Source organism: Anas acuta, chromosome Z, assembly GCF_963932015.1.
Source record: "Anas acuta chromosome Z, bAnaAcu1.1, whole genome shotgun sequence".
NCBI classification, from domain to species: domain Eukaryota; kingdom Metazoa; phylum Chordata; class Aves; order Anseriformes; family Anatidae; genus Anas; species Anas acuta.
This window is the reverse complement of record NC_089017.1, coordinates 62384397-62405721: the sequence shown is the minus strand read 5'-3', so window position 1 is coordinate 62405721 and position 21325 is coordinate 62384397. Positions and strand designations below refer to the sequence as shown.

Below are 21325 nucleotides of genomic sequence, written 5' to 3'. Positions count from 1 at the left end.
GGAAAGCTGATAGTTTGCAACATCTCAAGTAGTAAAGCAAAGTATGAAAAGGAGTATTTGAAAATTATTCTGCACTTTAATCACAGAATGGCTGCCCAGGATCATGTCCAAGATGCTTTTGTAGACCTTAAAGGCAGGAGACTCTACAATCTCTCTGGGCAGACTGCTCTGGGTGTCCCTGCTTGAGCAGGATGAGTGGACAAGATGACCTCCAGAGGCCCCTTCAAATTTCAGCCATGTGCTCCATTACGCACACAGCACAGAATTGTTTCCTGATGTTCATAGAGAATCTCCCATGTTCCAGTTTGTGCCCATTACCTCTTGCCCTGGCACTGGGCACCACTGGAAAGAGCCTGGCTCCATCCCCTCTGCACCCTCTCTTCAGGTATTTACATACATTGATAGATCCCCCTGAGCCTTCTTTTTTTCCCAAGCTGAACAGTCCTGGCTCTCTCAGCCTTTCTTCACAGGAGAGATGCTCCAGTGCCTTCATCATCTTTGTAGCCCTTTGTTGGACTCTTTCCGGTACATCTAGATCCCTTTTGTGCTGTGGGGCCCAAATCTGGACACAGTACACCCAGTGCAGACTCACCAATGCTGAGTAGAGCACAACAGTAATTAACAGCAGCAGAGGAGCAATGAAGTCTTATGTGCTGGGAGCTGACTGAAGTTGAGTTGCATCTGTACTCAACTCAATCTGTACTCTGTTCTCCATTAACACCAGCGACAGGACCCGCGGGAACGGGGTTAAGCTGAGGCAGGGGAAGTTTAGGCTTGACATCAGGAGGGGGTTCTTCACAGAGAGAGTGGTTGCACACTGGAACAGGCTCCCCAGGGAAGTGGTCACTGCACCGAGCCTGACTGAATTTAAGAAGAGATTGGACTGTGCACTTAGTCACATGGTCTGAACTTTTGGGTAGACCTGTGCGGTGTCAAGAGTTGGACTTGATGATCCTTAAGGGTCCCTTCCAACTCAGGATATTCTATGATTCTATGATTCTATGTAGACTTGGTGCAGCTGAGAAAGAATAACATGCAGGAAGGTAGTGTACTATGAAAAGTCTTATGCCACATGGCCTAGTGCTTTGTTCTTAACCTTGTATCTTCAAAGCCATTTAGAAAATCTCTTGAAAACTCACATGTAGCATAATTTGATCATCTCCATCCAGCTGCTGGCAGTACCTTGCCTGAAGCAGCAAAACATCTTAGGGCACAGGCACATTTTTGGCTCATGTTCATCTTGGTTTCCACCACAATCCCCAAGTTCTGTTCTGCAAAAGTGCTTCCCAGCTGGGTAGCTCCTGGCATATATTGGTGCCTGAGGCTTTCCCTCCCCAGATATATGTCTTTGTACTTTTCTTTTTTGGACTTCATGAAGTTCCTGTCAGTCCATTTCTGCAGCATGTCCAGGTCACTCTGGACAGCAGCATGGCTTTGTATTATATCAACCACTTCTCCCAGTTTTATGTCATATGTAAACTTGCTGAGGAGGCTAAGGGGGCACTCTTCCCCATCATCCAGATGATAATGAACATGTGAAACAGGTTTGGGCCCAGCATTGACCCATGAGGTATGTGACTCAATAATGGCCTCCTACTAAACATCATGTCACTGATCACTGTGATGATGGCCATTCAGATGGTTTATAATCCACCTCATTGTCTGCCCATCCAGCCCATATTTCAACAGTGCCTCTAGGAGTATCTTATGAGGGACAGTGTCAAAGGACTTACTGAAGAGCAGGTAAACAATACCCACTGCTCTCCTCTCATCCATCACGCCGATCATCATAGAAGCTTATTGGGTTGGTCAGGCATGACTTCCCCTTGGTGAATCTATACTAACTATTCCTGATGATTTTCTTCTTTGTGTCCCTGGATTGACATAAGGCTAACTGGCCTGCAGTTCCCTGGATCTTACTTGTTGCCCTTATTGAAGAAAGGAGTGGCATCTGCTTTCCTCCATTCTCCAGACACTTCTCCCAGTTGACATGTTTGATCAAGTGTGACCTTGCAATGACATCTGCCAACTTCCTCAGCACTCATGGATGCATCCCATCAGGGCCCTTGAACATACGTCCAGTTTGCTTCAGTATTTCCTGACCTAATCGTCTTCCACCAAGGGTAAGTCCCTTCTAACCTCAACCATTCTGTGATTCTGTGATCTCTCCATAAAGCCAGAGAGGCTCTCTAAGTCACAAGAACACTACATCCAGAGAAGGAAATGATCACGATCATGTAGCAAAGACTATGTAAAAAGGAGATCAAGAAACAGAGACAGTGATCATTTTTATAAAAGAGACAATGAGGAAAGTAGGTACTGGAAGAGTTCTGATTTATATAATCAAAAGAAGGTTGGAGTTGGCTATGAATCCTCCTTCAGGAAGAGCATTCAGTCTAATGCTCATGATTCATGGCAATCTCCTGATACAGAGTACAGGATAAAATCCTTTATTGAAAGGCCAGATCTGCAGAGTGGAGGACGCCCTACAGGAGCTGCTACTGCTTTCATGAAAGATATAGCTCAAGGAGTCAATCAAGCAACAGGTAAAAAACCCCTCCTGGGGGCCTGGCAGAATGAAATGTGAGAAGGCTGCTGGAAAAAGGAAGTACAAAACTTGCCCCATGGAGAATGAAGTTGAAGAGAGCACAAGCCTAGGGAGAGCAACTGACCCCAAGAAAAGGTCATCAAAATTTGGTGACTGCTATGCAAGTGAAGATAGTCTTTCAGACAATCCACAAGTAGTGAGACAAGGTATGTGAAAAAGAAAAACATGATGAGAAGTCCAAGTGGGGAGAGAGTCTGTGATGGAAAAGTGAAAGTCACAACGAGGTCTCCTAAAAAGAAGAGCAAACATCACGGGAAGCATCATGTGACTCAGCACATTCCTATCCAGTGATGACTACCACACTGACGGTGGCAAGGAGCCAGAAAGAACTGAATGTGACAGTGTTACTTAGACAGTCACAACTCAAATAAATGAGAGGAAACTAGAGTCTCCATCCTCTTTTTGGGAATGACAGGGTATAAAGACATTTACAGAGTCAGCAAAGAAACTGGAGGAGCAACCAAAAATCACATTATCCTTACCAGAAGAATAGATCTAGATGGTGACACTGGAAATGCTGCTGTAAAACTTCAAAAAGCAGCAGCTGATCAGAGCCCTGTCATAGCACATGCCAGCAGTCATACAGATACTGTGACTAGCCTTGGTCAAGGAGCACAAGCAGCACCCAGTGGTAGGATTGCTGTCCAAAGAGCTCTGGCAGTTTTTCACCCATAAGCAAACTCTCACAAGCTGCTGAAAAAAGATCTTTGGTGTGCCTTACTCTTTTGCTGGGCAAAAAAGTAAACCCCGAGGCAGTGGTCAGCACAAAGGGACCAGAAAAGAGGAGCCTGGGGGTGTTTGGCACCTGCTGTGCAGTCCATTAAGGCTCTTTTAATGGATGTGGTAAAAATATACCAAATCCTGCAAACTGTTGAACACATGGTTAATGAAATGCACAGACGTGGATAAACACATCTTTTAATTAAAGTTCAAAATCTGTTCCCCAAATGAGTTGAAGAAACACATGTGGGAAGTTGGAATCAGACCTTAAGGAGTGAAAAGATTCTTGCTGGTTGAAATGGGATCTGTAGGAAGCCTACCTGCTACAAAGTGGCATTATCCATGTGTTCCATGATGAGAAAAGTGCATTACAGAGGAAAGAACTTGTCTCTGGCCAAGACTTTTTTAAATTCATCTACACCTGCAACAACAGAGATGTGCAATGGCGTATGAGAGAAACGAAATCAGGGAAAAGTGAATTGCTTAAGGCAGCATGCTTGCATTAAGAATGCTCTCTGTAAATCTGCCAGAATTCAAGCAGTGTGTAAGAAATCAGAGAAATATACTTCAGACTTTTCAGAAAAGCTTTTTACTCAGAAAGCAACAACAAAATAATTTATGACAGTTAATAATATATTGTATAATGGTCATTTACAATGCATAAATGCAACTAAGAGCCCTAGATGTTTCAGCTAAGACCCCTAATGTTTCAGCACTTGCAGGGCAAGCAGGGGATCAGGCCCAGTCAGCATGGGTTTATGAAAGGCAGGTCCTGCTTGACGAACCTGATCTCCTTCTATGACAAAGTGACACGCTGGGTCAGTGAGGGAAAGGCTGTGGATGTGGTCTACCTTGACTTCAGCAAGGCTTTTGACACCGTCTCCCACAGCATTCTCCTCAAGAAACTGGCTGCTCTTGACTTGGACTGGCGCACGCTTCGTTGGGTTAGAAACTGGCTGGATAGCCGGGCCCAAGGAGTCGTGGTAAATGGAGTCAAATCCAGTTGGAGGCCAGTCACTAGTGGCGTCCCCCAGGGCTCGGTGCTGGGGCCGGTCCTCTTTAACATCTTCATCAATGACCTGGATGACGGCATTGAGTGCACCCTCAGTAAGTTTGCAGATGACACCAAGCTAGGTGCGTGTGTCGATCTGCTCGAGGGTAGGAAAGCTCTGCAGGAGGATCTGGGTAGGCTGCACTGATGGGCTGAGGTCAACTGCATGAAGTTCAACAAGGCCAAGTGCCGGGCCCTGCACCTGGGGCGCAATAACCCCAAGCAGAGCTACAGGCTGGGAGATGAGTGGTTGGAGAGCTGCCTGACAGAGAAGGACCTGGGAGTGATGGTGGACAGTTGGCTGAATATGAGCCAGCAGTGTGCTCAGGTGGCCAAGAAGGCCAACGGCATCCTGGCTTGTATCAGAAACAGCGTGACCAGCAGGGCTAGGGAGGTGATCGTCCCCCTGTACTCGGCTCTGGTGAGGCCACCCCTCAAGTACTGTGTTCAGTTTTGGGCCCCTCGCTACAAGAAGGACATCGAGGTGCTTGAGCGGGTCCAGAGAAGGGTGACGAAGCCGGTGAGGGGCCTGGAGAACAAGTCCTACGAGGAGCAGCTGAGGGAGCTGGGCTTGTTCAGCCTGGAGAAAAGGAGGCTCAGGGGCGACCTTATCGCTCTCTACAGATACCTTAAAGGAGGCTGTAGAGAGGTGGGGGTTGGTCTGTTCTCCCACGTGCCTGGTGACAGAACGAGGGGGAATGGGCTTAAGTTGCACCAGGGGAGTTTTAGGTTGGATGTTAGGAAGAACTTCTTTACCAAAAGGGTTGTTAGACACTGGAACAGGCTGCACAGGGAAGTGGTGGAGTCACCACCCCTGGAAGCCTTTAAAAGACGTTTAGATGTAGAGCTTAGGGATATGGTTTAGTGGGGACTGTTAGCGTTAGGTCAGAGGTTGGACTCGATGATCTTGAGGTCTCTTCCAACCGAGAAATTCTGTGATTCTGATTATTTTGCAAATTTTTAGTTAAATTTATTTGGTCCAGAGTGGTCTGTCAGTTGACAGTTCCCCTGGAAGACAGGGCTGCTTTGTCCTGATAAACTTATGCTAACTCCAAAGCAGCTGAATGTGGTTTGCTAGTAGATGTTATCAGACTGATATAGTTGAAAAAAAAATTATGCAAGCTTCTGGGTGTTTAGACCTGCAAATCTGAAGAAGGGCTTGAGTGCCTTAAAGTTTTGTCATTTCTTTTTATCATACCAAAAATTTAATAATATTTATTATCTGTTAAAGCAACCCATGTGCAGTCATTGTCCTTAGGACCATCATGTTGATGACAAAATATCCTCCTGTCAAAAATGCAAGTCAATAACAAAATTTAATAATGATGCAATGGGTTACTTTATTAAGAGATCAGCTGATAGTTTATACATCTTAAATATTTACTTGGAAGCTTAACATCAAGAAAAGTGTGTACTAATGAAGAACAGAACTGTAACTCTAACTCTGTTGAGTGATTTATAAACTGAAATTCAAAAGGCTGTTTTCTACAGCATTTATTTATTTATTTATTTTTAATCACTACATTCAAGAAGCTTAAAACTTTTACTTCTTCCTTTCTTCTCTGGTAATTTACTGCTCTTCCACATAATACCCAGGGCCTGCTTATCACTTTTTTGGTCCTAATGTTGAATGCTCTTTTTGAAGAGGGATGCACACTAGCTGCACAGGTTCAACACAAGAAAAACCCAGCATCCAACTTACCAGCTACAACAATCATGAAAGACAGGTGAGCTCCTCTTGCACCATCTGAAAGCTCACGTGTACATACAGACATGCAGACAAACTGATGCATGCATACAGTGGCAGCAGTCTGCTTTTTCTTGGCAGGACTGGAAGAGATTCTGCTGTGAGGGGCAGCAGCAATGTTGTGTGACTCATGCCTACAGCACTTGGTGACAGCGTCAAGGCTGCACTGGGGGTCAAGGCGTGGTTGTTGGGACCTGCTCTGTTCACATGCGCAGCCCAAATGCTATAAATCCTTTGGAAATGAAGTTTTACATAATCATGATCCATTCCTTGGGAGCTGCATTTTCATAGGCACAGCACAGCAATGCACTGTGCTTCCTCGAAGAATAGCAGTGATTTCCTATTCCCTCGTATTCCACATATAACATTACAACCTTCCAAATAAGCAAATCAGAGTCAAACTGGCATTAGGTCATTACCTCAATGCTGGCCAGGAATATACTGGATCTTTTTAAGCACAGAAGAGAGCTGCTCTGTAGAGGACAAAAAAGCAATGTTACAACTTTTTCATGCAACATGTATGCCAATATTTATTGTGCATGTTTCAACTGTTTGGGCCATCTGATTTTTGGCATGGTGCTAGTGTTTTTTTTGGGACAAGAAGTGGAAAAGAGCTGTGAAAGTTATGAATTACAAGAAAGGAATATTGTGATCAGTCTTGTCTCAGTGAAGCCCTACCTTGTGGGCTACAGCAAAAAATGTAAAACATACGTTTCCCAAAAGCTGTTTTTGATTATTCACACTCTTACAAGTAAACAACAATTTTACATAAAAGAATGAACTTTTCCAGCGAGAAGAAATGTCAGAAGAAAAAGATGTATTTTAATATTTCTGTACTTCCTCCTGTCACCCCTTTCCATGGATACAAGCTTACAAATAAAAGCCTAAAACAGAAGCAGTCACATGTACTTTTTCCAGATGATAGATAAAAACAGGCTCTTTGACCACTGTTGTCCATGGAGAATGCAAGAGCAAAAGAGAAAAAGGAAACAAACCATTCAGTCTATGCTGCTGTCCTTCACAGGACAGCCCATTTCCTAGCAGATCACGTCCTGTATCAAGTGCTCTCAGACCTGCATATTAAATTAAGCCATTTTCAAATGCTATGTTCCTATGCCAATCTGAAAATAATGGTGACCACAGAGATGGTTGCGAGTTGAACTCCCTTCCTTCAGGAGCACCAGGTCCAATCAGAGGGCTGGGGAGGGTGAAAGCTGGGGTGTTGGCAGACCCCTTGCTGGAGATTTCCATCCATCACTGCAGACCTGCTGCAGACCCAGGGAAATCCAGCCAAGGATCGGCTGCATGCAGTGTGTGTCACTTCCTGACATGCACCCACCCCAGCAAAAACACCTGTGTGGTCTATGCCTGCTTACATCTGGTCCAGAGATTAAAATCTCTGCAGAGAGAAATGTTTTGCTTCAAAGCTGGGTTTGAGTACAGACAAGTCCATCAGCACCCTCCAAAGGATGCCGCTGAGCAGGACTTCAAGCAGCATGTCCTTTCAAAAATCTGTTCCAGCCTTCCTTGCTTTCTGATTCCTTTTGCTTAGCAGTTTCTACGTATACCGTATAGTACCAGAAATTCCATGCACTTGAGTAATTGTTTTAATAGTACTCAAAGGTCATGGGAGGCTGCTGCGGACTGCCTGTGATACATTCAAGCACAAATGTTTTTCCTCTGTGAGCTCCGCTGTTTCCATGCTTTCATTTCACCACCTCAGCCACCCAGCCTTCAGGAAATATGCAGCGAGCATCGCAGCCTTATGACCCCACAATAAATCATCACACATGTAGACACCATTCTGTGTCTGTATAGTTCAGACAATGCTTCTGAATTTTATTATTTTTAATCCCTAAAGTTTTTTTTTTTTTTTTTTTTTTTTTTTTTTTTTTTTTATTCTCTTGTGGCTATAGTTTTTCTATTCAAAGATATGCAAATCATCATCCTCATTAGCAACACAAACAGCTTTCAGGCTGTTTCGGTTACTGTTCTTTTTATGAAGAAAACCAAGATATCTGAAAAAAAGCTTTGACCGTAAGATTCACTTCTTGCTTCAGTTTTAAGGTCTGACCTCCCAGTGTTTGGTCAGTGTAAGACACCCCCAAACATGACTGGCAGCTTCCTTACAAGGTGAGCAGAGGGGCAGGCGCTGAGCTCTGCTCTCTGGGGACAGTGACAGGATCCGAGGGAACGGCATGGAGCTGGGACAGGGGAGGGTCAGGCTGGGGGTTAGGGAAAGGGTCTGCACCCAGAGGGAGGTCGGGCACTGAGACAGGCTCCCCAGGGCAGTGGTCATGGCACACAGCTGCCGGAGTGGTAGGACAACGCTCTCAGCCACAATCTGATTTTTTTTCTTTTTTGGTGGTTCTCTGGGACCCAGGAGTTTGACTTGGTGATCCTGCTGAGTCCCTTGCAACTCAGATATCCGATGCTTCTATGAACAGATCACTATTCAAAGCTTTTCAAATCGTAATGCTCCCCCTTCCCAAATGCAAACAAAACAACCAGGCCATATTCATATATTAATTTTTATTTACCCATACAGTATTCACAGGGTCTGCTTCTTGTCTTATTCAAACTATTTTTTTTTCCAAACTAAAACAAGAACTGACATTCCTGAACATGAAAATAAGTTGCGTAAACACAAACATCCAGGAAAAAAAACTACTAAAAGCCCTGGGTTTCAGCTAAAAACACAGTTGTATCCCCTTTAATGCATGGTGATTTACTTGAGTATCACACCATTAATCAAACTATGCTTTCCATATATAAAAAGACATAGCTTTAACAAAAAGTCACAAAGCATTTATTCACCCACTGCATGTTAGCGTGTTTATTATATCCTATTCAGTCACATTTTAAAAACTATGTACAGCTATGTTTAAACGTGTACTTGTGCCATGTTTTTAATAACACAAAAATAAAGGCATTTTTAAGCTATTGCTGCATATTATGCAGCAAGATATCAGAGGATTGGTTTGTATACCTAACTTCAATGCAAAAGTCAAGTTCACTAAGCCTCTGCAGTGGGAATAATTCTGAGCCAAACAGTCCCATGTCACACATTCCAACGGTATGAAAGAATAGAGACATGTACACGATGGCCATCCAGTATCTGCTTTATCCCATTGTTACCAATTTTGAGAGCACACAGAACAACTCAGTTGGAAAAAAAAACCACGTTTCAATCTTTAAAGCAAACGCACTTGTTCTGATTAAAGCTAAACAAGTGACATTTAAAATTCAGAAGAGTATAGTGGGTACTTTCAAAATTAAAATCGTGTTTTCTTCTGACACTTGCACCCAAAGTGCACAACTTACTTAATTATTGTGTGCAAAACAGTACAGAAACTAAGTATCAGCTGCTGAAACACAAAAATGAAGCATATAGGTATAACCAACAATATTGTACCTATTTCAGGCAGAGACTAGTTTTGTAAGAAGAAAGAACTAGCTTTTTGCTTTCCGACCTTTGTGAATCTAACTGTTTCTGGGAAGCGTGCATCACAAAATGGGAATGCAGTGTTTAAAGTTTGGTACAAGATAGAAAGACATTACACACAATCCTGAATTTTACATTAAGCTTTTTAATACCTCTGTGAGCTTTTTACTTGTTTTTGAGCCACTGTTCATTTTTTAATTCACTTTCTGAAGAAGTTTATTTCAGAATAGAGACTAGGAGCATGCTTGCTCATTTTTTTTGCAAACATCAAAACATTTTATAATGAAGTCATCTTTCATCAGTTCTTCAGAATACTCAGTGGTCAGCCGTACACGTGACTTCAACTTTTTGCTAGAGATAACACAGGCTACTAATGAGGATTTAGAGTTCTTGCTCTGCTTGCTTAAGCATATTTTGAATTAGTCAGTAATACGATGACAATTTTTATTTTATTTTTTTTACTTTTGTTTAATTTGTGCACTTAAGAATTGGTCAGTTTACTTATTCCTCCAGAGCCACCTGAAGGAGTTGACCAGCTCAATTTAAGCTACTTGTACATACATACATTTACTATCTTCCACATCCAAATAAAACAAGACATTACAGTACATAAGCTGCTAAATACATGAGCAGTGGAAACAATTTAACTATTAACTACCAAAAAGATAACCTCAAATATTTAATTCATTTCCTCACCACTAGCAAAAAAGAGTGGCAATTAGATGCACAAGGCCATAATGTATTAGTGCACCACACACAGGGAAATAAAATTTACAGCACACGTGCAATGCAGTATCAATATTAAAATTGGCCTCTTAACAGGAAATCAATTTAGTAAAAAGCCTTGTATGTGCCTCAAATGTAATATAACCTTGTCCAGTGCTGGTACTGCGCTGCCTAAAAAAACAAGCTACCTCTGGTCTTAAATCCAAAAAGCAGCAGCAACATAAATAAGTACAGAGACTGTACGGCTTTACTGACAAAGTTAGAGGACTCCCTATTTTATTGCATGTTTTTAACATAAACTTGGAGATTTGGATTTTTGAAGACAGAAAATGTATTTCCTGAGTTGTCTCAGTTTATAATCTGTTCAGTAAAACAAACATTGTATAAGAAGCTCATTTTATTTCACTATAGAAGAATGTGTGCTTAAGCAAATGCATTCAACTATAAAATTTAGCAAGTTTTGAAGGAGGAGACTTCCCAGGCTGATGGAAAATGAGCCAGGATAAACTGTCAAGCTTGCAACCGATTTACAAATAAGGAAATGATATTTTTTTTTAAACAGCAAATCAAAACAGCACACTACAGTTCATCACATTTGCTTGTTTATAAGCAAATACATTCAGCCTGGAAATTATAGTCAAATCACATTTTCATATGCATTGCTTTTGCACATCTGACACTTGATTGTTTGGTTCTTTTAAACTCTTATATCGCAAGTAGGTAATCTTACTGGTAGAAAAAAAAAAACATCAAACTCAGTGTGAATTAATATCTATAGAAGAGGCTAGTCAATGCAAGATGTTTAATACAGAAATCAGAAAGTATTTAAGTTCCAAAGTGTTTTCCTTTTTTTTTTTTTAATTTTTTTTTTAATTTCAAATCATGTGTCCCTTCCATAACTTTTTGGATCTTTTGTGATTTAAATGGATGAGTGGTAGACAGATTTGAATGTTACACATACTTAGATCATTTGTACCTAACAATTAATTGGAGAACAGTAACTCTACAGATGAATAGCACACAATGACCTGAAGCATTATCGCTGCCAGTTATGATCCAACACGGGTTGTTGTGGTTCTTTTGTCTGAGAAGAAGCTTTTGAGGAGAAATACCTGCCCAATACTAACAACAAGAAGAATGATTGCTTCCCCTATTGACCAGTAGGCTACTCTTGTATTTAAATCCTCTGCTCTGCTGCGGCCTTGAGCTTCTCTCAATCGAAAGTGCGTCTGATAATCAATGACAGACTTCAAAGCTTCATGAATCGAAACACAGGCAGACTCCATCTAGAAAAGCAAACAAATACATATTTCTGAATTAAGAACGTTTCTAATATTTTTTTCTGTTTTGTGCTTTAGTACTTAAAATTAAGATTTGTGTAACCTTACAGACGAATGATTGGCTCACTTCATTGTTAGGCTGAAATACCATAAAAACAGTAACATTTAAATTTACATTGATCCATTTCTACAAACAGGAATGTAACAGACTCTTAAATACAGAAGCATGTAAAACTAGATCTAACAAAAACAATGCATTCTTAGACCCACAAAACAAACACTAAATTCATGTGAGTTTAAAAGTGAACATTAGAAGAACTATTGTAGCCTCAATTTCTTTTATCATTAAGATACATCAGTATTTAATACATATTGTGTTTCCCAAGATGTTCTTCACTGTACAGTTCTCACTTAAGTTCTACAACATCTCAGAATCTACATTACCAAACTCAGTATGTTCTCTTGGCAAGAGATCCTTCTGGTACTCATGTATGCAAAAAGTAATCAGAGAAAGGACACAATTCTGTCGTATTTTAGTGTTGCTGAATTGTCCATAACATAGTAGCAATTTCTTCAGAAAGAGTTGCCCAACTGTTGCCAGTTTTCCACGCCCTAGATCATTTTTCACATAAACGTCTTCCATTTCAACTTATCTTCTCTAAGTCAGTACTCCTCACCGGGCTTAGATCATCAAGAAATTAATCAATGGATCTTCAAAATATTTAGGTTCTGATCAGTTAGTCTGTTTTTATGTCTTAAAAACAGTATTTCCTGAAGATCAAACAGCACAACCTATATTGAAAGGAACCGTTTAACACCCAAGTAAGGCCACTTGCAGTTATTTACATCTGTAGTAACTTGCAGTCACTTACAGCTGTTACTTGCATCTTTTCAAGTAGGTTATGTTTCAAGATGAGTGTCTGAACAAGTCTAAGATACTCTTCTCAACAAAATTCAGAAAGAGGTTTCCCAAATTAAGGTCTGCCACTGATCTCACTGATAAATTGTAGAACCCTCCAGATCTGAATAAGGGATCTTAAATTCAAACACCAAGCTCCTCTGATTTCAGGCATTTACCTCTATTGTCCCTGTGAAAGGCTGCCCAAATTTGGTCATGCTACAAGCCTCAAGAAAACTGCACCAACAGCCTTCTTACTAAAGGTACACTGAAAGTTAGCTTTCCCTTCTCTGAATACATTACTTGCATTGTGTATGCTACAACACAATGATAACTATTTTATTTTATATCTTCTCCCACAGCGTAAGCAGGGGCTGCAGAGAGGTTGCATCCAGCAACCACTTCTTGCCTTGTTGATGCTTCCCTTGCTGACTGACACCAAGGCAGCAAAAGGAAAATTGGATGCATCGAATGAACGCAATGAAGACTAATGGAAAGAACGTGATCAAATACAGCATCAAGAATCAGAAAATAAAATAAGGCAGAGCAGAAGAATGACAGGAAGGTAAGAGTTCTACTTCAACTCACAGGAAGTCATGTACTCACTACGAATCTTAGCAACTGCAGACTTAATGCAAGGTAAATTAAGTAAGATTGGCATTTGGGAAGTGGTATTTATACCTTTGAGTCCAGACTAGGAAAATAGTGACCACCGCCAGCATTCTTTAATGGCTGTTTAAAAAGTTTGGTGATGGATATAGTGCAAGAACATTAGTGAGAATTCATGGAGCAAGAGTTCCAAGGAAAGTCTGTGTGGGTTTAGCTTAGGAAGAGGTGGTGTAAAGCTGCAAAATGCTGAAGAAAAAGGGAGTATTTGGAAAGTAAATCCCATAAATCTCAAGTAAAAATTATACTTCATATTTTTTTAATTTAAAAATTGTACTTTGACACTTCTGAATGTTACATAAATTACAAATATCTATGAGCCAGCTAAACATAGCTTTTATTTATTTGTTGATGGTGATGGAGTTTTCTTCTGTATTTTTAAAAATAAGAATTATGCAACAGACCAGCTTAAGTCTTTCTTCCATGAAAGTATCAGTTTAAGTATGAAAATAATTCTCAAAGCTTCCCCCAAAAATTGGAAGTTTTGAAAACCCTAATCCCCTGATATTCTAGTTTGTGAAATGCATACTTCATAGGACACAGGACGATGATATTCAACGTAAATTCCCTTAAAAAAAAAAAAAAGATAATGGCCTAAAGCTTAAGTTACTCTAATTTTCTCTTAAGCACTTGGAATTTAATTTTCAGCTCTTCTTTATGTTGAATAAGATATATCTCCTGTAAAAAGATTGTTTTTAATAACTCATTTTTTTTAACATTTCCATTCCAGTGATGTTCAAAAGTTATGTAGACATCTAATGCAGCTGAAAAAAAACACACAAAACACAACAAAATCATTCTTTCAAGCTAACAGTTGCTGTCAAACACAACAGCATTTTACCTGGGTAAGTGCAGTCACTCTGTTCTCGCTAGGAAACAGTGGTGGATCTTCTCCAACCTGGAAATCAAAGTACACAGTTTTGTGTGTGAAAGTAGAGAATTCATTGCTGAAGCAGAATTTGTACGTTCCATTTCTGGATGCAGTAAACGTGAAGCTATCATATTGCTTCTTCATCTCTTTGTATAACACAATGCCATCAGGATCTTCCAACCGGCAGTCAACATCGTAGTGGCCTCCAGTGATCACCTCAAAACAAAAAACAAGAAATTGTCCTTTTAACAAAACAGACACTTACTGTAATTTTTTTTTGCTTTGAGAAGTATCTTTTAAAATATAATGCATTAATTTGAAAATCATTCAAAGCCAGTTCACAAAAATCATTCTCTTATAGAGGGCACATGGAAAATTCAAAATATTTCCAGTTCTGGATATATGACACCAACTACATTTTCAAGGAGTGTTATGACAGAAATTTGAGTTACTTTGTTACAGCTAATTGTACTAGAGCAAAGGCTACCGGAGATAAAACTTGTCAGAGCAGCAAAGAGGGTACTGCAACAAAACAGCCATTTAATATGTACACACAAGCCCTCTGAAGAATCAATTCTGCAAGTTGAGATTGTTAAAATGAGATAAGGCAGCTCCTTTCTGTACGGCCAAAAGAGCATAACTACCCTATGAGGTCAAGCTGCTTTACAGGGTAGGAATGACATATGACCAGTAAAACAGGTATTACAGCCTGGCTAGTCTTTCTATGAGCTTGTGAGCTTGTCAACAAAGCAATGCCATAGAGGGATCTGCTGCATCAGTCTCGTGCAGTCAGCAGCAGCACTTTCCAACATCACAATATTCAGATGACGCCTACGAGCATCTCTGAACTTCATGGCTGACTCACTTTTTTCCCCACTTTTCTTCTGACAAGATATATGCTACCTCTATGATAAGACCTATTGCTAAGTTAGGTGCTTATAATTTATTTTTCTCAGGATGCTCAGACTTGTAGTTTTAAGCTCCAAACCTTTTCCTTTTAAGATAAAGCATGCTGAAAGACTACAAGACTTGTATCTTAAGGTATGTATGTCCCTTTTGTGCTTGTACAGAAACCTTAAAAAAAAAAAAAGAGAAATTTTATTTTCATTGATACACTTTAGCATCTATTATGTAACCATTTGAGCATCTGCGCTTCAGATATGTGCACTGCAGATACTATTGTTTATATCCACATCAGTTTTTCTATGCATCAAGTTATTAAAACCACAGTGTTAGTGGTAAAGCTGAAATAACAAGAGAACCAAAAATTAGCCGATCCGCAGACAAAGCTTTAAAAAAAATTTCAGCTGGCAAGTGTTGCTTTTCCACAAACGTGATGACAAAATCGAGAAAGCTTTGGATGTCTCCCTGTGGATGCCTGCACCTACTGGGGATTTTCATACGGAAATGACTATCTGCTTAGAATGAAAAAAAAAATAATTTCTGCAGTAAAATGATGGCTCATCTTTAAAGCACACTTTCACATTCGGCAGGGGCATGTTGTTTATCCATATCAGTGCGAGCAGCTCGCTCCCAGTCCTCCCACACACCCTGCGAGGGGACAGTTCACATATTCACGGTGAACCCCTGGGAGAGCTTTAAGGCCCTCTGCGGATGCCCCCCCCGAGCCCCAGCCACCTCTCTGCTCTTCCCGTGCCAGAGGACACCGAAACATTTAGGGGAGATGTGGCACACGGAGGGCAGGCTCACACAGCCCCGCTCCTGGCAGCGCCCAGCCCTGAGGCTCCCGCAGCCAGCAGCCCCGCGGGACCCCCTCCCCTCCCCTCCCCTCCCCCTCACCCCTCACCCCGCTACCTGGAACTCCAGCGTGCACTTGGTGCCCTGCGCGATCTCCTCGTAGAAGCACTGCTTGGCGTTGTCGGGCAGCTCGAAGGTGATCTCCGAGGCCCTTGCGGCGCAGGCCCGCAGCACCAGCAGCACCAGCAGCAGCAGCGGCCCCGCGGCCGCGCAGCCCCGCGGCGGCATGGCGACGGGCACGGAGCGGGCGGGCACGGAGCCGGGGGGGCACGGAGCCGGAGCCGGAGCCGGGGCACGGAGCCGGAGGCGTCGTGGCGAACGGGCCCGGAGGGGGAAGAGCGAGGCCGCTCCGGAAGAGCTGCTGCTAACCCAGCGCCGCCCTCCGGGAGCGCTTCCGAGTCAGGCACGGCCCCAGCGCCGCGCTCGGGGCTGCTGCTGCGCCGCCGCCTTGTGTGGTGGTGGTGGTGGGGGGGGTATCAGGCGGTGTCTGCCTGCGGTTAGCCCCGAGATTAGCTGGCGGGGCTAAAACGGCTACAAACAGGGCACATGTGCAAAATGCACTTCAGGAAAAAGGACGCTTTGACTTGCGGAGGTCAGGCTCTGTAGCCTCGGAATGGTTATAAGGCAGCCGTGTTTACTCGGCGCTGCGCACAGACGCCGGGCGCACGGGGCTATAGCTCCGCATAACTCGCCCACCTGCGGCTGCTGGCGCTGTGCTTCTGTTAGGGGGACGAAGCCATCCTCATTTAATTGACCCCGTAAGTCTCCTGCATAGTTATCAGGGCTCCTAAGGATCAGTCGCTTAGGTTCCCGTCTCTGTTCGTACGCGTGCTGGAGTCCCTGGGTGGTCGTCCGGCACACTCTGGTGGTCCTCTGTTGAAGGGCAGAAGTCCTCCTCGCTGCTAATCCTCTCTCTCAGCCTTTCCTGTCTTTGACAGACTTCCGCAGTCAGCTAGTTCTTGCTGTTTCCGTGATCTCTGCATAGAGTCTTGTACTCCCTTATCTTCGGGTGGGTAACCTGCAATGGTGCTCGCTCAGACCTAGGAATCACCAGCCTTCATCTTGTTCCCTGTCTCACTACAGAGCTCACCCTGACATCCCTGTTGGAAGGAGAAGGCTTTCTTACCGGAGAGGGCTACTGTGCATGGCTGCCCTGTGTCTCCGTTGATCAGACTCACAGCAAAGTAAACCACATGAGGATGAAACGGATTTCCCTCTGGACGGATCAGAGTATGGATTGAAATAGGACCTGGAAGAACAAAGGGCGTTCTCAAGAGAGTCCTTTCCCATTCATTTGCTTAGTCACTGGGAAACTCTTCCAGAAAATTCAGGCAAACAATTTCCCTGCATAGAAACCTCATTTTGTCTGTCGAGCTAAGCATTTATCCCAGGATATTCAGGTTTTTTGACATGGTGTAAGCCTTCCTGCTCTAACTTCCCTCGGATTTTCTTTTCTTCTAAAGATCATTTCTCTGGCAAAGCAATGCAATCCTTGAATTCAGACACCTGTGGAAAACTTCAGAAACTTCCTGGTCAAGAACTTTCTTCAGACAGCATCAATGATATCACAACAACGCAGACTTCTTTAACTCTTTCTTTAAAATACCCACCACAGACTCTGTATCATTTTCATGCAGACCAACCCCCATCTTGATCATCTACATTGAATTTGTTGCATATTAAACGTATTTCTTTTTTGTTGTTATTATTACAGCAGATGAAAAAAACGCTCACTCTAAATCTTGCTGGCTTTCCATCAGATCAGATTGACCGAGGCATGGAAAGACAAAGATTGATTCCTTGTCTTTATTTGTTTTCTGCAGAATTTTTCTGTCTCTTTTGCTTCAAGTTCAACTGGTTAGTACACTTGGCTGGTATTCATTTTTGTTGCTTAAGATAACTGTTTGTATATTTTTCAATAGAATGTTGCCATGATCTATGTTGTGAAGTCTAGACAACAGACCCCCACCCCGCCAAAGAAAAGAAAAAAAAAAAAAGAAAGAAAAAAAAAGAAAAGTAAAGATGCTTAGTCCTTTAAAAAAAATACTTATTCATTTGGCGGGATGGAGGAAGTTAAACATGGTTTCTATTCTATCCATGTAGACTATGCTCAGTAGAAGTTTCTGTAAAATTCTGCTGACAAATGGCAGAATCCATCTGGACTGCTCTAGGAAGTGGAACAGACCCACAGTGGACAGGAAAATGTACTATCAGAACAATTAGGAAATCAAATCTATTGTGATCTAAGTTACTGACAAGTGTCAAATGAATTCCCTCCGTTCCTATTTGGCATGGAAGAAATGGGCACAGAAATGACTCATTTACCCTAAGTATGTCTCTGTCACCTTCTCATCTCCAACATGATTCTCCTTTTCAGCTTGACCTCAGTGTAAACTGTGAGTCTCTGTTAAGCGTCATGCACCAAGTGTCAGAGGCGACTGTGCTCTGACCAAGACTCCCTGTGCTAGACAAGCTATGGAGAGCAGAAATCTTTTTGTAGTGGTCCTAGGAGAAGGCAGTTTATTTGGCTGCAGCTCTTCTTAGAACACTAAGGAAAATCTATTCCTCAAAGGCTGCATCTCTAGTAGATGCTGGGATGGAGCAAGAATGTAGTTTTGCAATAAATCTCCAGTCATCACATTTACTCCATGCAGCTGTAGTTTCAGAGAGGATTAGTGGTACTTGAATGAATGCTCTCTCTAAAGAAGCAGAAGTGAAAGATCTGTTTCAGGTGCAAAATCAATGTATTGCAACCCCGAAACGGGAGATCAAAAGCCAAACTAATCACCTGTTCTACAAAGAGATCTGAATGCAATTTTGCAGGCATTTTCTTCCAATGGTGCCAAATGAATCTAGTCCAATGCTCAGATACGCTGGAACCACGTGACGAATACGTAAGGCCTTTAGCCTTAGCTGCTTTGGTCTCCTGATCATCTCCAATTGGACTGTCTTGCTCGTTACTGTACCTCCAAGGGAACAGAACAGAGTTTGGATAAATTCACAATCTAGAAAGAGCTCCGGCAGAAACATAGGCATTCCTTGCTACCATCATCACAGAAGGTGCAGCAGCCACAGGGCCACTTCATTCATTCACTCACTCACAGAGCACCAAGAACAAATCCTCATTTGTTACAACAAATACTCATTTGTTGCAAAAATAGATTATTGCTCCATCCCCACATCTGAGTAGATGCAGCCTTTGATGAAGAGACGTTCTTTAGTGTTCTAATAAGTCATTGCTTATTAACTGCTTTTCAAAAGAATACTAGGATGAGGTCTACAATTTACAGCACAGTGGTTGACCCAGACATCCTCAAGGGTCTGTCCCAAAAAGGATAATTTGTTGCATAATTCTCGAAAACCCCAGGAGGTGTCATCTTGAATTACCTTACGTAATCACCTTAGACTAATCACTTTATTACCTTAGTCTTTCCCCAAATGTTTTCGTGCTCAGTCTCAATTCCTCCTGCCTCATTTACACACATACAGCAACTAAGATTGATTCAAGTGCATCCTTCCCCTTGGGAGGCAAATAAAAGGTCTAGTGCCTAAAACATTCTTCTTGATTTGTTCTAGTTGCTTGCACAAAACTGTAAGATGTTGTTGCAAATACTGGTTTCCTAAATGGGTTAGATCTCCTTTGTCCGGCATTTGGTAAGGCCTGCCATCCAATATCTCCAAAGGGGCTTAGTTTTACCAAGTTTACATAAATTATGTTACTTTGGTGAAAAGTGCGTGTTTTCACCACAATGATATCACAACAACTCAGACTTTGGTGAAAAGAAGTTGCGATTTCTTTATGCGTCTCTCACGTACATGGGAAACCAGTCTTCATGACAAAAGTTTTGGAATCGCTGCCCTGGAATCCATTATTATTGTTATTGTTGTTATTATTGTAATTATTAAATAATTATTAAATGATGATTATTTATTAATTATATTAATATAATTATTAATTATTAAATATTATTATTAATAATAACAACAACAAAAACATCATCATCATTATAAAACATGTGGATGTGGCCTGGAGGAAGCTGCGGCCCATGGAGAGCCCCCACAGGAGCAGGCCCCGGGCCGAAGCTGCAGCCCATAGAGAGGAGCCCACGCAAGAGTACTGCATGGTAGTACTGCTGCACAAACCTGTGCACCCTCTAGGCACCAGCAGCATGGAGATGGGGACACCCTGCCCCAGGGTCTGACCGCAGCAGCTGCACACGCAGCCCACAGACACCCATGCACGCAGAACAGAACAGAAGAGACAGCCCTCATCTATGAAATAGTTCTGAACAATTTTATTCAGAAGCCCCGTCCTCGGGACCGAAGCTGCCATCTGCGGGGAGCTCCCTGGTACTGTCAGCCTCACGTTGCTCTAGGTCTTCTGTGATGCAGCTGAAGTAGAAACTCCTGCGGAGAGCCCGAAGTGCTCTCCTGAAGAGGCGGGGCAATCGCGAGTGAGCCACAGCGTGCGGGAGGGCAGCGGTGCCTGTGGGGGTCAGAGAGCTGTACGTGAGGGGCTGGGATGGAACTGGGCATGGTCCTGCCTGCCCCCGCCACCAAGGCTTTCCCTTGGGGAGGGGACAGTTGGACACGGAGGGACCCTGTGCGTGGAGTGCTGCCAGCCTCCGTGCTGTGGGCTGGGATGGCTCCATACTTTAGGACATACCTGGCCCTTCCTCTGGCACCGATTGGAAGTGTGAGGAACGCTGTGCACTGCTTCTATGCTCGGAGGAAACCTGCATGGGGAGAGAAAACCACAGCCCTGTGGGCCACTGTTTGGCCATGTTCCGGGCCCCGATGCCCCCGATGCCAGATGGATAAGTGATGAGGGGCCTCGAGGCCCACCGACAGGGGTCTGTGGCTTCCATGACTGTGGGACGAGGAAGGTGTACCTTGCTTACCTCTTGCAGAAGGCCCCCAGCCAGCGGAGAAGGTGCTGCTTCTTCCTCCTCACATGCTGATGGGGTGAGAGGTGCTGTCCTGGCCTCCAACACAGGGTCCGCAGCCAGGGGAGAGGCTGAAGCTTTTCTATCTTTGGGCATGCAGGCAGGGGGGAGCTCCTCGGGCCCAGGAACTGCGGCCATAGGAGCAGCTGAAGGCCTGGCATCTGCCTCACCAGATGGGGCAGGAGACGTGCTGGGCAGGACGTCGTCTGCTTCTGCCACAGCTTCTCTCCTGGGGCTCTCTTCCCACTCTTCCTGAATGTCCTGCAGAGTGCTCTTACTCGTTGTGGAGCAAAAGTAGGGAAGGCGCTGGCCCGCAGTTCTCACTGCCACCTCCTGCCTGCCCGATGCACTGGGTGCAGTGCTGTCAGCTGTGTCACCGTCGTCTGCTGCCCAGATCCTTCGCAACCTCGGAACCTTCACGCTGCTCGGCCAGGACTCGTTCCACCGGGACAACTGGCGGCCTTCCCTCTCCCCGCTCGGAATGATCTGCATTGCTGGCCGAAAGGAGGAGCACCCATAGATATCCCAGTTGATCTTGACCCGGTCTTTCAATGTCGACGGTCTACGATCATCTACATTGAATTGAAAAGCACAGAAACCTGCAGTTTA

At 43.2% G+C, this 21325-nt stretch overlaps 1 protein-coding gene and 1 long non-coding RNA gene across 2 annotated transcripts; one reads left to right on the top strand and one right to left on the bottom strand.

The window, feature by feature from the left end:
• Positions 1 to 8643: 8643 nt before the first annotated feature.
• Positions 8644 to 16144, bottom strand: TMED7 (transmembrane p24 trafficking protein 7). Its single transcript, XM_068666564.1, has 3 exons — positions 15828 to 16144; positions 13983 to 14228; positions 8644 to 11583 (listed from the first exon to the last, which is right to left on the bottom strand). The coding sequence occupies exons 1-3, from the start codon at positions 15996 to 15998 to the stop codon at positions 11347 to 11349; spliced, it is 654 nt and encodes a 217-aa protein (XP_068522665.1). The 5' UTR covers positions 15999 to 16144; the 3' UTR covers positions 8644 to 11346.
• A 1-nt stretch (position 16145) lies between these two features.
• Positions 16146 to 17791, top strand: LOC137847905 (uncharacterized). The gene is made up of 2 exons (XR_011091118.1): positions 16146 to 16528; positions 16854 to 17791. It is a non-coding gene; the product is annotated as an uncharacterized lncRNA (long non-coding RNA).
• Positions 17792 to 21325: the final 3534 nt, after the last annotated feature.

Coding starts and splice junctions, on each gene's coding strand:
- TMED7 (XM_068666564.1), bottom strand. CDS start 15,998: ATGCCGCCGCGGGGCTGCGCGGCCGCGGGGCCGCTGCTGCTGCTGGTG. Junction 14,229..15,827: donor AGTGCACGCTGGAGTTCCAG/GTAGCGGGGTGA, acceptor TTTTGTTTTGAG/GTGATCACTGGAGGCCACTA. Junction 11,584..13,982: donor GAGTGACTGCACTTACCCAG/GTAAAATGCTGT, acceptor TTGCTTTTCTAG/ATGGAGTCTGCCTGTGTTTC.